The 12,185-nt window shown below is 39.4% G+C and overlaps 1 protein-coding gene across 1 annotated transcript in view; it reads right to left on the bottom strand.

Moving 5' to 3' along the window:
• Nucleotides 1-12,185, bottom strand: part of cox10 (cytochrome c oxidase assembly factor heme A:farnesyltransferase COX10) — a 123,982-nt gene that overhangs the window by 89,577 nt on the left and 22,220 nt on the right. The window contains exon 3 of the mRNA XM_078400959.1: nucleotides 9,673-9,988. Within this exon, the coding sequence (XP_078257085.1) occupies nucleotides 9,673-9,988 (316 nt within the window). The remainder of the gene's footprint in view (nucleotides 1-9,672; nucleotides 9,989-12,185) is intronic.

Below are 12,185 nucleotides of genomic sequence, written 5' to 3'. Positions count from 1 at the left end.
CTGCGTGGGTTTTCTCCGAGATCTTCGGTTTCCTCCCACACTCCAAAGACGTACAGGTATGTAGGTTAATTGGCTGGGTAAATGTAAAAATTGTCCCTAGTGGGTGTAGGATAGTGTTAATGTGCGGGGATCACTGGGCGGCACGGACTTGGTGGGCCGAAAAGGCCTGTTTCCGGCTGTATATATATGATATGATATGACCAAACAATCTCTTTGACCCTGAAAATGTAACTTTATAAGTGTATCATTTCATTCCTTTTGAAATGAAGCTTGTTTTAAATGTTTAAATCTTTTATTTCCTCCTCCGTAATTGGAATTTCCCAATCTTTATTTTAATTCTAATTTAGATTTCCTACTGATGCCTTCCGCTTTTGGACTTTGTTGATCGCAGAAAGGATTCAAAAGTTTGATTGGTTAGCGAACTTGTCATTTCTGTGATTCTTCGCCTGTTCACATCCTTGTAAATCCTCTGCAGAGGTGCCTGCACTAGCATGGTTGCTAAATTTCAACTGGAATCTTGATGCCCAAGAGAACTTTGTGACACTGGTCAGCTGGATGAATGTCAAATGCAATTCCTTCATTGCTAATTAGAAAATACAACTCATCAGAAGTTTTGCCTGAATCATTATTTTTCTGGTGATCTTTTAGTATCTGAGGTTTCCTCATCATCACATAATGTTATGTGCGGCGTCAGGCTGACAGTCTGCTCTCTGGCCATGTCAGCTTTAAGACCGTCCTAGAACGCATGGAAAAATTGCAAGTCATCAATCTCCCTGCTAATCATTCTCAAGTGGAGGCACAGTGCCTTACAGTGCCCGGGTTCGATCCTGACTATTGGTGCTGTCTGCAGGGAGTTTGTACCTGTGACCTGCGTGGGTTTTCTCCGGGAAGCTCCGGTTTCCTCCCACAGTCCAAAGACGTACAGGTTTGTAGGCTAATTGGCTTGGTACAAATTGTCCCTAGTGTTAGTGTACAGGGATCGCCGGTCAGTGTGGACTCGTTGGGCCGAAGAGCCTGTCTCTGCGCGGTATCTCTAAACTAAACTGTCATTCTTCAAAATTCCTTCACTTCTAGTCTTTGAGGAGAATTACTAGGAACAATTCCACAAAGCACCATTTAGTATGCCCATCAATAATGAGCACCAGGCCGCTGATACAAACTTCTCTTAAAAAAAAGTCTCCTGGACTTTGGCCAATATGACATAAAAACAAATTTGGATTCTAAATATCCTGTTGCATTACAGTTTAATCACTTGATGAATTACTAAATTCCTTTCAACAGCTGCTATTCAGTCTTGTTTATGTCCACAATATGCAATTGTTGGCATCCTTTTACTGGCAGGCTACAAGAATAAGGTAGCAGTTAGTTCATTACAAGTATCAGATGTTATCTGATACCATAATTTTTTTTGAATAGCTGTTCATTAGTTTTAGTTCATCATCCTTTACATTGTGTAGATACAGCTAGTCTTCTGGGCACATGGCTTTACGTTCAAATCCTTCTTTATAATTGCCTAACCAGTCTCGTAATGAATAAGAATTTTGACGTGTATCATGCATGGCACAACATGTCAGTTTATCTCTTAACTGAACAGTGTGTGTTGAATATCCATTTGTACAATATAGGCTAAATTTAATGATAAACCACTCTAACTTACTAGTCAAGACTTTTTAAACAGGTCCGTGATAGAGACAACAAACCACAATTTTTCCAATAACTTCTCGCCCTAAAACCCCAATTCAGATACTGTTGAAACTTATGAGTTAAAAACCCACCTGCCTCAAAACAGCAGGACAACTCTGGTGCAGGAAGGAACTGCAGATGCTGGTTTAAACGGAAGATAGACACAAAATCTGAAGTAACACAGCGGGGCAGGCAACATCTCTGGAGATAAGGAATGGGTGACGTTTCGGATCGAGACTCTTCTTCAGACTCTTGCCTGGCTGGGGAAATCCGATTTAGATATTTGCTAATTAGGCTAGATAGAGACATCTGCTAAGAGCAGGACAACTCACTTGGAAAATGTACTAAGACATAGCCATCATTTTCTTAACCACAACATTAAGCATAACTATACTAATGCAGCAGTTCCACCAACTAGAAGTCCATAGATATATGCAATGCAACACAACCACTGCAAATACCAACCCTGGATATAAGATCATGTGCATTTGTCAAATTACAAATTGAGTTAATCTAGGTCTCAGACTAGTCTTCCTAACTACATATCAGTACTTCACAAATTAGTATTTAGCATAGACACAAAATGCTGGAGTAACTCAGCGGGACAGGCAGCATCTCTGGAATGAAGGAATGGGTGACTTTTCGGGTCGAGACTCTTCTTCAGACTGATATTAGCATTTAGCATGTTGGACTGAAATCATCACAAGAGGAGTCTGTTGTTTTTCATCTGCTGTGAGAATCTGGAATAAGATGGCATTACTTTTACTTATTAATTTCACTAATATTAGAACGTAAGGATTCTTATTTGTCTTCCATTTCCAGTCATCCACTATTGTACTCTTCTGTACTTTTGGAATCCTCCAGTTGCAAATACAAAGCACCTCGTTTTGTGCCAGTTTTGGGCTGTGTATAAAATTCCATTACCAACCAACTAAATGGACTGGTATGTAAACAGCAGAAAATTGACAAAAGTGTTGATTTTGAAATCAACAAAAATGAATTAGAAATTTTTAAAAAGTCACAATGACACTGGCTTTTCCCATTTAAATGTTGTGAAAAGTCCAAAATTAATTTCCCGATGTAATTGAAGTGGCCAGTAACAGATGGGTAGTTAATTAAATTTCAAACTTAGATTTGCTCTGTATGTTTGTTACAATAATTTTGCCAACACAACTGATCTGTGCAAAAGGCAAGTGGAAAACAAATGATGTTTAGTTGCTTCCAATGACCTTGCAAGATACATTTCATTCCATAAATGTAATTCCAACAGCAATTAAATTGTTTTAATGGATTTGTTCAGTTAATTATTATAAATTGTCAAATAACCGAACTAGCATCTACTTCGGTAGCCTATTAGTGAGCCATGCCTAGAAAACTCTCTTTCCATGTCACACAAACTAATTGTACGGTTTTACTAGATTCAAACTCAATAGCAAATGATACATTCCAAGGGAATAAAGGTAACAGTAAATTAAATTCACTTAAATGGCAATGCTATTGCTGAAAAACAATTATTCATTTATCCAGACGTTCTGCACTTGCAAACATTATATAATGCATGGAATAAGAATTGGTGCTTGGATAAATATTATCTTCAAATGAATATTTTCAATCCCAAGATATTCAACAACTCGATTGTGATAGATTCAAGCCACAAAATGGGTTTACTCTTTGAACAGATCAATTTCTTCATACTTCAGTAATAATATAAACATCCAAAATGAGTGAAAGCATATAGAAGTCAAAAGCATCACCCGGATCATCTTTGTTTCCTTCTCAATGATAGCTAATGGCTTAGTGTGGGTTGATCAGACCAGGATTCTACTACGATCAGGCAATACTATACTTCAAAAACATAAACTGCATGAGCTTTTCTGCTGAATTGGAACATTCGAAGACCATGGGAGATCATATAAATAAATTAATTTTCCTTTTGATATTTTAATCATGTTACTTCCAGTATTTTGGCATCTTAGACAAATTAATGAAATTATTATTATTTTTTAAACCTGCACTAGTTGTGAATCTGAAATTTAAAAAGTGCAGGAAACAAACGCCAGAGACCCAGGTTCGATCCTGACTACGGGTACTATCTGTACGGAGTTGTACGTTCTCCCCGTGATCTGCGTGGGTTTTCTCCAGGTTTCCTCCCACACTCCAAAGATGTACAGGTTTGGTAAAATTGGCCCGTGTGTGTAGGATAGTGTTAGTGTGTGGGGATCGCTAGTCGGCGCGGACTCACTGGGCTAAAGGGCCTGTTTCTGCACAGTATCTCTAAACTAAAAAAAAGTAAACACTAAGCAAATTGCACAAAATTTGTGGAAAGGGAAACAGAATTAAAATTCAGCTGAGGCCACATTTGGAGAATTATGTTCAGTTTTTGTCACCATGCGAAAGGAAAGAAGTTAAGTCGGATAGAGTGAAGAGAAGAGTTAAGAGGATGTTGCCAGGACCTGAGAGCCTGTGCTAAAGGGAGTGGTTAGGCAGGCTAGGACTTTATTCCTTAGAGCGCAGAAAGAGGAGGGGTGATCGCACAGAAATGTATAAAATTAAGTGGAAAATAGATCGGATAGATTCACATAGTCTTTTACCTAGAGTAGGGAAATCAAGAACCCGAGGACATAGGTTTAAGGTGAGAGGGGAAAGATTTGATAGGAACCTGATGCTTCACTTAGCAAGATTCACAATCTGATCTCAAGAAGGAAAAGTGCTACAACCTTTCTGAATGAATGAATGAATGAATGAATGAATGAATAAGTTTATTGGCCAAGTATGCATATACAAGGAATGTGCCTTGGTGCTCCGCTCACAAATGACAACACAAACATACAGTTAACAATTAAGAATAAAGCATAACCACATCAAAACAACAAGGATACAACATTACAGTCTAAACATGTGGGTGAAAATAAACCAGAGCAAAAAAGAGACTACAGACTTTGGTTATTGAGTAGAACTATCACTCGTGGAAAAAAAGCTGTTTTTATGTCTGGCTGTGGCTGCTTTGACAGTCCAGAGTCGCCTTCCAGAGGGAAGTGCTTCGGAGAGTTTGTGGCCAGGGTGAGAGGGGTCAGAGATGATCTTGCCTGCTCGCTTCCTGGCCCTTGCAGTGTACAGTTCGTCAATGGGGGGAAGGTTGCAGCCAACAACCTTCTCAGTTGTGCGAACGATCAGTTGCAGCCTCCGGATGTCGCGCTTGGTGGCTGAGCCAAACCAGACCATGATGGAGAAGGTGAGAACGGACTCAATGATGGCAGTATAGAAATGGACCATCATTGCCTGGGGCAGATTGTGTTTCTTCAGTTGCCGCAGGAAGTACATCCTCTGTTGGGCCTTTTTGACTGTGGAGTTGATGGTGGCCCCCCATTTAAGGTCCCTGGAGATGATGGTTCCAAGGAACTTAAATGACTCCATGTGACTATGGTGTTGTTGATGGTGAGTGGGGGGAGGGGAGGGGGATCTCTTCGAAAGTCTACAATTAGTTCCACTGTCTTGAGTGCATTGAGCTCCAGGTTGTTGCGATGGCACCAGGACGCCAGCTGCGTCACTTCCCCTCAGTAGGCAGATTCCTCCCCATCCTGGATCAGTCCAATCATGGTAGTGTCATCCGCAAACTTGAGGAGCTTGACAGAGGAGTCTGTGGAGGTGCAGTGGTTGGTGTAGAGAGAGTAAAGGAGAGAGGAGAGTACGCAGCCTTGTGGTGCTCCTATGCTGAGGGTCTGAGATGTGCTTTCCCAGCCTCACATGCTGCTTCCTGTCTGTCAGGAAGTGATGATCCACTGATAGAGGGGTTCAGGCACAGTCAGCTGGGAGAGTTTGTAGTGTAGTAGCTCTGGCACAATGGTGTTAAAAGCTGAGCTAAAGTCCACAAACAGAATCCTGGCACAGGTCCCCTTGCGGTCTAGGTGCTGGAGGATGAAGTGCTGGCCTAGATTGACTGCGGTCGTCCACCGATCTATTGGCCCAGGGGGTCTGTACAAACTCTTTATGTGCAGTTGACATCCAAAAGTTATATTTCTGCTTGGAAACTGCAGTGTTGGCTGTCAGTGGCTGTGGTATTTGCCAAAATGGGATTCCATTTGTTTTTGTGGAACTAAAAGATGCTACAAACAATAACATGTGCAGGAAAAGCAAAGAGCTCTGTGGTATTCTGGCCAATATAACTCCTAGCTAACACTTGGGCGAAATAAAAAGAATGGCTTCTTTCTGTACTTGAGACATTGCAAAGCAGAAACGTAGTGCCCCATTTCAAAAACAAAGCATCAAATGGTTGGCTCTGAATCGGTTTGTGATATTCTGAACATCAGAAAGGCTCTATAAATACCTGTTGGATTATTCCTTTTAATAATGTCTCATCAGGTGAATCAATTTTCTCTGCCATCCATGCTACAAATCATCCTTTCCAGATGCAAGACAGAGTTACAAAATCTAGAGAAATAATAAAGGACCTTCTTTTCTCAAAACAACCTTGAAGGCATTTGTGTCAACAGATTGGATATATTGATGAAAACTTAAACACTGACATTTTCGGCCAAACTCTTTCTTACAGCACATTCCTAACGATTAGGTGTGCTGTGCGCTAGTTTGCTTTTATGGCTTCTGCATTTCAGCTCTTGAAGCCTGACACGCAATATACCATAACAGTTACAATGTTTTTGAATAAATAACAGCTTAATGTTAGGCTTTCAAAAGAATTGAGTATTTAAATGCTGTAAACTTTGAACTCTAAGACAACAAAATTCATGATATGGGAACAGCAATCATCTTCTGCACGACAACTCAACATTTAATGATAAACTCCACATAACAAAAGACTTGTGCATTTGTGAAAAGCCAACTCTGCAATTACTTTGGCAAGCTAATAGCCCAAACTAGGTCTTGTTCTTAGAAGTGCTTTAGGATTCTAAAAGTCTGGACCTCAGGAGGGTGAAATGAAATCACAGAAACATGAACATTGAAACATATTACTAGTTGCTATAAAGATCAGGTGGAGAAGATGAAAAGATAGCTTAGAGATACAGCATACAGCATAGAAACAGGCCGTTTGACCCACGAGTCCACACTGACCATCGATCACCTGTTCACATTAGTTGTATGTTATCCAACGTTTGCATCCACTCTCTACACACTAGGGTCAATTTACAGAGGCCAATTAACCTCCAAACCCACACGTCTTTGGGATATGGAAGGAAACAGAAGCATCCAGAGGTAATTCACATGATCACAGTGGGAACGTGCAAACTCCACACAGACAGCACCTGAGGTCCAGATTGAATCCACGTCACTGGTGCTGTGAGGCAGGTGCTCGATCAGCTGCAACTGTAAACAGGTATAATTCAGTCGACTTGTTTCAAAAACACAGTGAATGGCAGGGCAATGGAGAGTTTTGTTGAGCAGAGGGACCTAGGAGTGCAGGTACATAATTCCTTGAAAGTGGCAGATAGATTGTGTGGTCCAGAAAGCTTTTGGCACATTGGCCTTCATCAGTCATGGTATTGAGGAGAGAAGTTGAAACGTTATGTCAGTCATACAAGAAGTTGGCGAGGCCACATTTTGTAGTAGCGTTCAGTTTTCATCACCGTGCTATAGGAAAGACGTTTTTAAGGTGGAAAGAGGGTAGAGAAGATTTACGAGGATGTTGCCAGTAATTGAGGGCCTGAGATATAGGGATAGGTTAGGCAGGCTAGGACTTTATTCCTTTGAGCGCAGAAGGATGAGGGGTGATTTCTGGAGATGTACAAAATAATTTGGGGTATAGATAGGGTAGATGCACAGTCTTTTACCTAGAGTAGGGGAATCAAGAACCAGAGGACATTGCTTTAAGGTGAGAGGGAAAGGATTTAATAGGAACCCGAGGGGAAACCTTTTCACACAAAGGGTGATGGGTGTATGGAACAAGCTGCTAAAGGTTGTCGTTGAGGCAGGTAGTATAACATTTAAAATACATATATGTAGCATATACAAAATACATATACACATGCATATGTGTAGCGTATGCAAGTTGAGCCAAAGAGCCTGTTAGCATGTTGCATTACTCTATAGCAGTTCAGAATAAATGCAAATATTTTACTATTCCTTTTTGAAATGATTGGCTGTCCTTTCATTTTGTTAAATATTCACAAGGTATTTTTCAATAAAAGTGGTTATTGGATACAGTCTCTTATCATCCTGGCAAATAACATGGTTTTAATCCTCTGACTAAAGAAGTTCCTCCTCATATCCTTTCTAAAAGAGCACCCTTTAATTCCGAGGCTATGACCTCTGGTCCTAGACTCTTCCACCAGTGGAAACGTCCTTTCCACATCCACTCTATCTATGCCTTTCATTATTCTGTAAGTTTCAATGAGGTCCCCCCTCAACCTTCTAAACTCCAGCGAGTAGGGGCCCAGTGCAGTCAAACGCTCATCACATGCTAAGTCACTCATCCCTGGATTCATTCTTGTAAACCTCCTCTGGACCCTCTCCAAAGCCAGCACATCCTTCCTCAAATATGGGGCCCATTTTGTAGGTATTTTGATAAGCAGATAAAGACCACAACAAGCTACAGACCCAAGGATTAATCTAAAAATATCCTCTGTGGATCACAATAACCACAGTGGGCCGAATAATCTCCTTTCTAATGTTGTAAACGACTAAAGGTTGAGATGTTTGCACAACTTCAATGCAATAGGAGATTGTGAGACCACATGATATGAGCTTTTTCTCCACTGATATTCTGAAGTGAAAGGTACCTTGATTTTGAGGCAAGTCGACTTTACACTTATAAAAAGACTTGGTCAGGATGCATCAAAAATATTTTTAGTTATAGTTAAAATTCCTTCAAACTGGAGGCCTTATCGAGTCTAACACCGTGATTCAATCTGTATGTGCTGTATAAGCATTTCCTCCAAGGTGAGATTTTGAAATAATGAAATCACCTCTGATGAAAGAGCTGTGACGTGAAATGTCAACCTTGTTTCTCTTTCCACAGATGCTGCTAGATCTGCTGAGTCTTTCCAGATTATTTTAATTAAATATGTTAAATGACCCCTGTCTGCCCTTTCAGTTGGCAGAGGTATTCCCAATCATACCAAAGACAATTTTCTTAATCAACATCTTCCTACTTCAAGCATTTCTTTCATGGCGTTTTGCCCGGAATCTTGCACAATGCTAAAGACAGCTTCCAATAGCTTCTGCCCCTTTCTGCACATTTTTGTCTCAACATAATCACCCATCTATAAATTCTACCAATCCCATTTTATAAGCAACCCGTTAAACTGGCTCCACACAAAGCATCAAAACCACATTGCAAACTCGAATTAATTAATGACTTGAGGGACTTCAAGAGTGAGCCAAATTTCTGGCTTGAAATATACGAGATTAAAATTTGCTGTAAATTAAAAATGTACTGGTACTGTTTATATCAGGAAATACCCTGAAGTAATTCTCTTTTTTTGGCTTTCATGTTGGGATATCATTTGGCAAAGTGTTTTATTTTGCACTTGGCAAATCTATTGAGCAAAAGAGTGGCAATATAAATGTATTCTATAGACAATTTGGTGGTGCAGTGGTAGAGTTACACAATAGACAATAGGTGCAGGAGAAGGCCATTCGGCCCTTCGAGCCAGCACCGCCATTCAATGTGATCATGGCTGATCATTCTCAATCAGTACCCCGTTCCTGCCTTCTCCCCATACCCCCTGACTCCGCTATCCTTAAGAGCTCTATCCAGCTCTCTCTTGAATGCATTCAGAGAATTGGCTTCCACTGCCTTCTGAGGCAGTGAATTCCACAGATTCACAACTCTCTGACTGAAAAAGTTTTTCCTCATCTCAGTTCTAAATGGCCTACCCCTTATTCTTAAACTGTGGCTCCTTGTTCTGGACTACCCCAACATTGGGAACATGTTTCTTGCCTCTAACGTGTCTGCCTCTGCCTCTAATGAAATCAGCTTCTAAAGACATAGTTCTCTCCATATTTAAAGGGGTGTATGATAGCATCATGCAGTACCTGTGAGTTTTATTTTAGATAGCTTTGCATAGATCCCTGGTAGATCTGCGAGTTGCACTTTCACCTCTTTCCACTGTTTGTCTTTTCGATTATCTTGCGAAGTTCTTTTATCATCAGCTACTTCTTCCATTCCTGCTTTCCCTGGCATTTGTTCTCCATGAAGACTGGACGGATATGGTGTAATTGTGGGAACTTGTTGAATTGATCGTACCACAACATCATTGATCAGAGATGGCTTCTCTGGAAAAGGTGCTGCTGATGGGTCAGCTTTGGGTTTTGCACGTTGGTGGAGTCCTTTATCAACTTTGGTGACATACTGCAGAAGAAAGGAACAATGAAGTACTTTAATTCAGGTACAAAATCAGCAGAGTGTTTTATATATATATATATCAAACATATTAAATCTACAGTGGATTGCTTTCAAAAGCAATAATTAAAAAAATAATCTAAATCACTGTCTGCTATTTAGCTTTCCTTTGTTGCAACTTGATAGTAAATTACAGAGTTTGTTGCTCTTACCTTTAAATAGAGAATCACATAAAATGCTGAGGATAAATATTAGTAGTTGTGTTCTACAATATAGTTATTCATCCCAGAGAATTGTTTTGTATTTCACTGTTTGAAAGAACATCAACCATTTTATACAGAACACACATTTATCTCATGCCAGGAGCTGCTTGGAGCGCCTACATTCACAGAACATCTGAAACAAATCAACAATTTTACCTGTTGCATATTGTTATTAAAAACAATTGCTTGATGCATGTGGGAAAGTGAAAGTATGAAAAAAAAGCTACTAGGCATTAACAAAATATTATGTTTTTTGGGTTATAACCTTTGTATATATCGATTAAATTAATTTTCATCTTTATTGTCGTCTTAACCGAGCAGCCAGTATACAAATCTCAATCATTTTGCAACTTTTATGATGTACTGATCCAACCGCTAAGATTTAAAATTAATAGTCCTGCCAAAATCATCAAGACACTCCATTAATTAAACATTATGGTGGGAATTAATAATGACATGTGTAGATAAAGCCACATTCCTGAAGCATTCAAATAAACCACAAGAGTCTATGGCTGAAATTTATTTAACTGATCTATGAAATGTAAAGAAAATAAAACAATGTCACTTTGGGTACCGATTAGCATAGTTATTTATTGTTAATATCAGTGTACAAATTTTGAATGAGAGTATGACTAACAAAGTGCTATTAAAATTTAATTGAAAAACCCATCCAGTCCAAAGGTTGGTATATGTTTCCACATGAATATATAGCAGATAATTGTATTAAGAATGAAGCTAAATAGCTGATAAGTTTAAATACATATGTCAATTTACGAGTAGATGGACACAAAATGCTGGAGTAACTCAGTGGGACAGGCAGCTTCTCTGGAGAGAAGCAATGGGTGACGTTTCGGGTCAAGACCCTCTTCAGAAGTGTCAATTTATGAGGAAATGTGAAATGTGGCCTGTCGGATTAAAACAAAAAATGCCAGAGTAACTCAGTGGGTCAGGGAGCATCCTATCACAGATGATGCCTGATCTACTGAGTTACTCCAGCATTGTGCGTTTCACTCAAGATTCCAGCATTTGCAGTTCTTTGGGTCTACTGTTCAGATTAGAAAAATTGAAGTCAGTAGCAATTTTGCAATGGCATACAGTACAAATTTAAACAAAGAACATTACTGATGGCACAGTGCCTCCAGAAAGCATGTTGTGCACTGGAGATACCTACATCTTCATGACAATAAGAAACAATCTCCTCTTAGCAAACATGCTTTGAATAATAGCTGGGATCCAAAGTTGACTGCATCGAGATGCATTGTTTGTTTAAGGTTCGTAATCAGTAAAGGTAGGGATTATCAGTGATGAAGAATGAAACACCATATTTCACCCTTGGCACCGTCAATCAGCTTTGACCATTTCCCAAATCTGCTAATAGCTCAAGAAAAATGCAGAATAAATCTCCATCCAAGTGTGGCAATTCCATTCTCTGAATCTTAACTGAATCAGTGTATTACATTCGCTGTTCTCTGTATCAATTATGCTTCTGAATTCTTTCAACAAAACTGGCAATTTAATGATTGAATAATAGGTTCTGAATGATGGACAATTTTGTTCACTGTGAATCTGATTTTTAAAAAACACCCATTTGTTCCACACAAAACTGCTTGCATCTGGCAGACAGGAAGCTTTCTTTGCAACTATTTATTTTGAAATTTAAAACTAGTAAATGCACCATATGGTAAATCACTGAGACACCATGCAAATCATAATTTCAAAAATGACAGTATGGTATTGAGAAAACTGAGCAGATTAATGAGCTGTGGGTTATCATATTTCAGATCAAAACCGAAGTTCTAAAAACAATTTGCAACACTGGACATCCAAAGTTTCATATTCCTCAATTATTCATCTATTTAAAACTAGTCTTCTCTCAATTATCCAGGGCTCAAAGACAACAGAGATAACACAATTAATCCCTGGTACATTGGATGAATGACAGA

This window comes from Rhinoraja longicauda, chromosome 6 (genome assembly GCF_053455715.1).
Source record: "Rhinoraja longicauda isolate Sanriku21f chromosome 6, sRhiLon1.1, whole genome shotgun sequence".
In the NCBI taxonomy this organism is placed as follows: Eukaryota; Metazoa; Chordata; class Chondrichthyes; order Rajiformes; family Arhynchobatidae; genus Rhinoraja; species Rhinoraja longicauda.
Note: the sequence above shows the minus strand (reverse complement) of the source record. Positions and strands in the feature narration are given on the sequence as shown.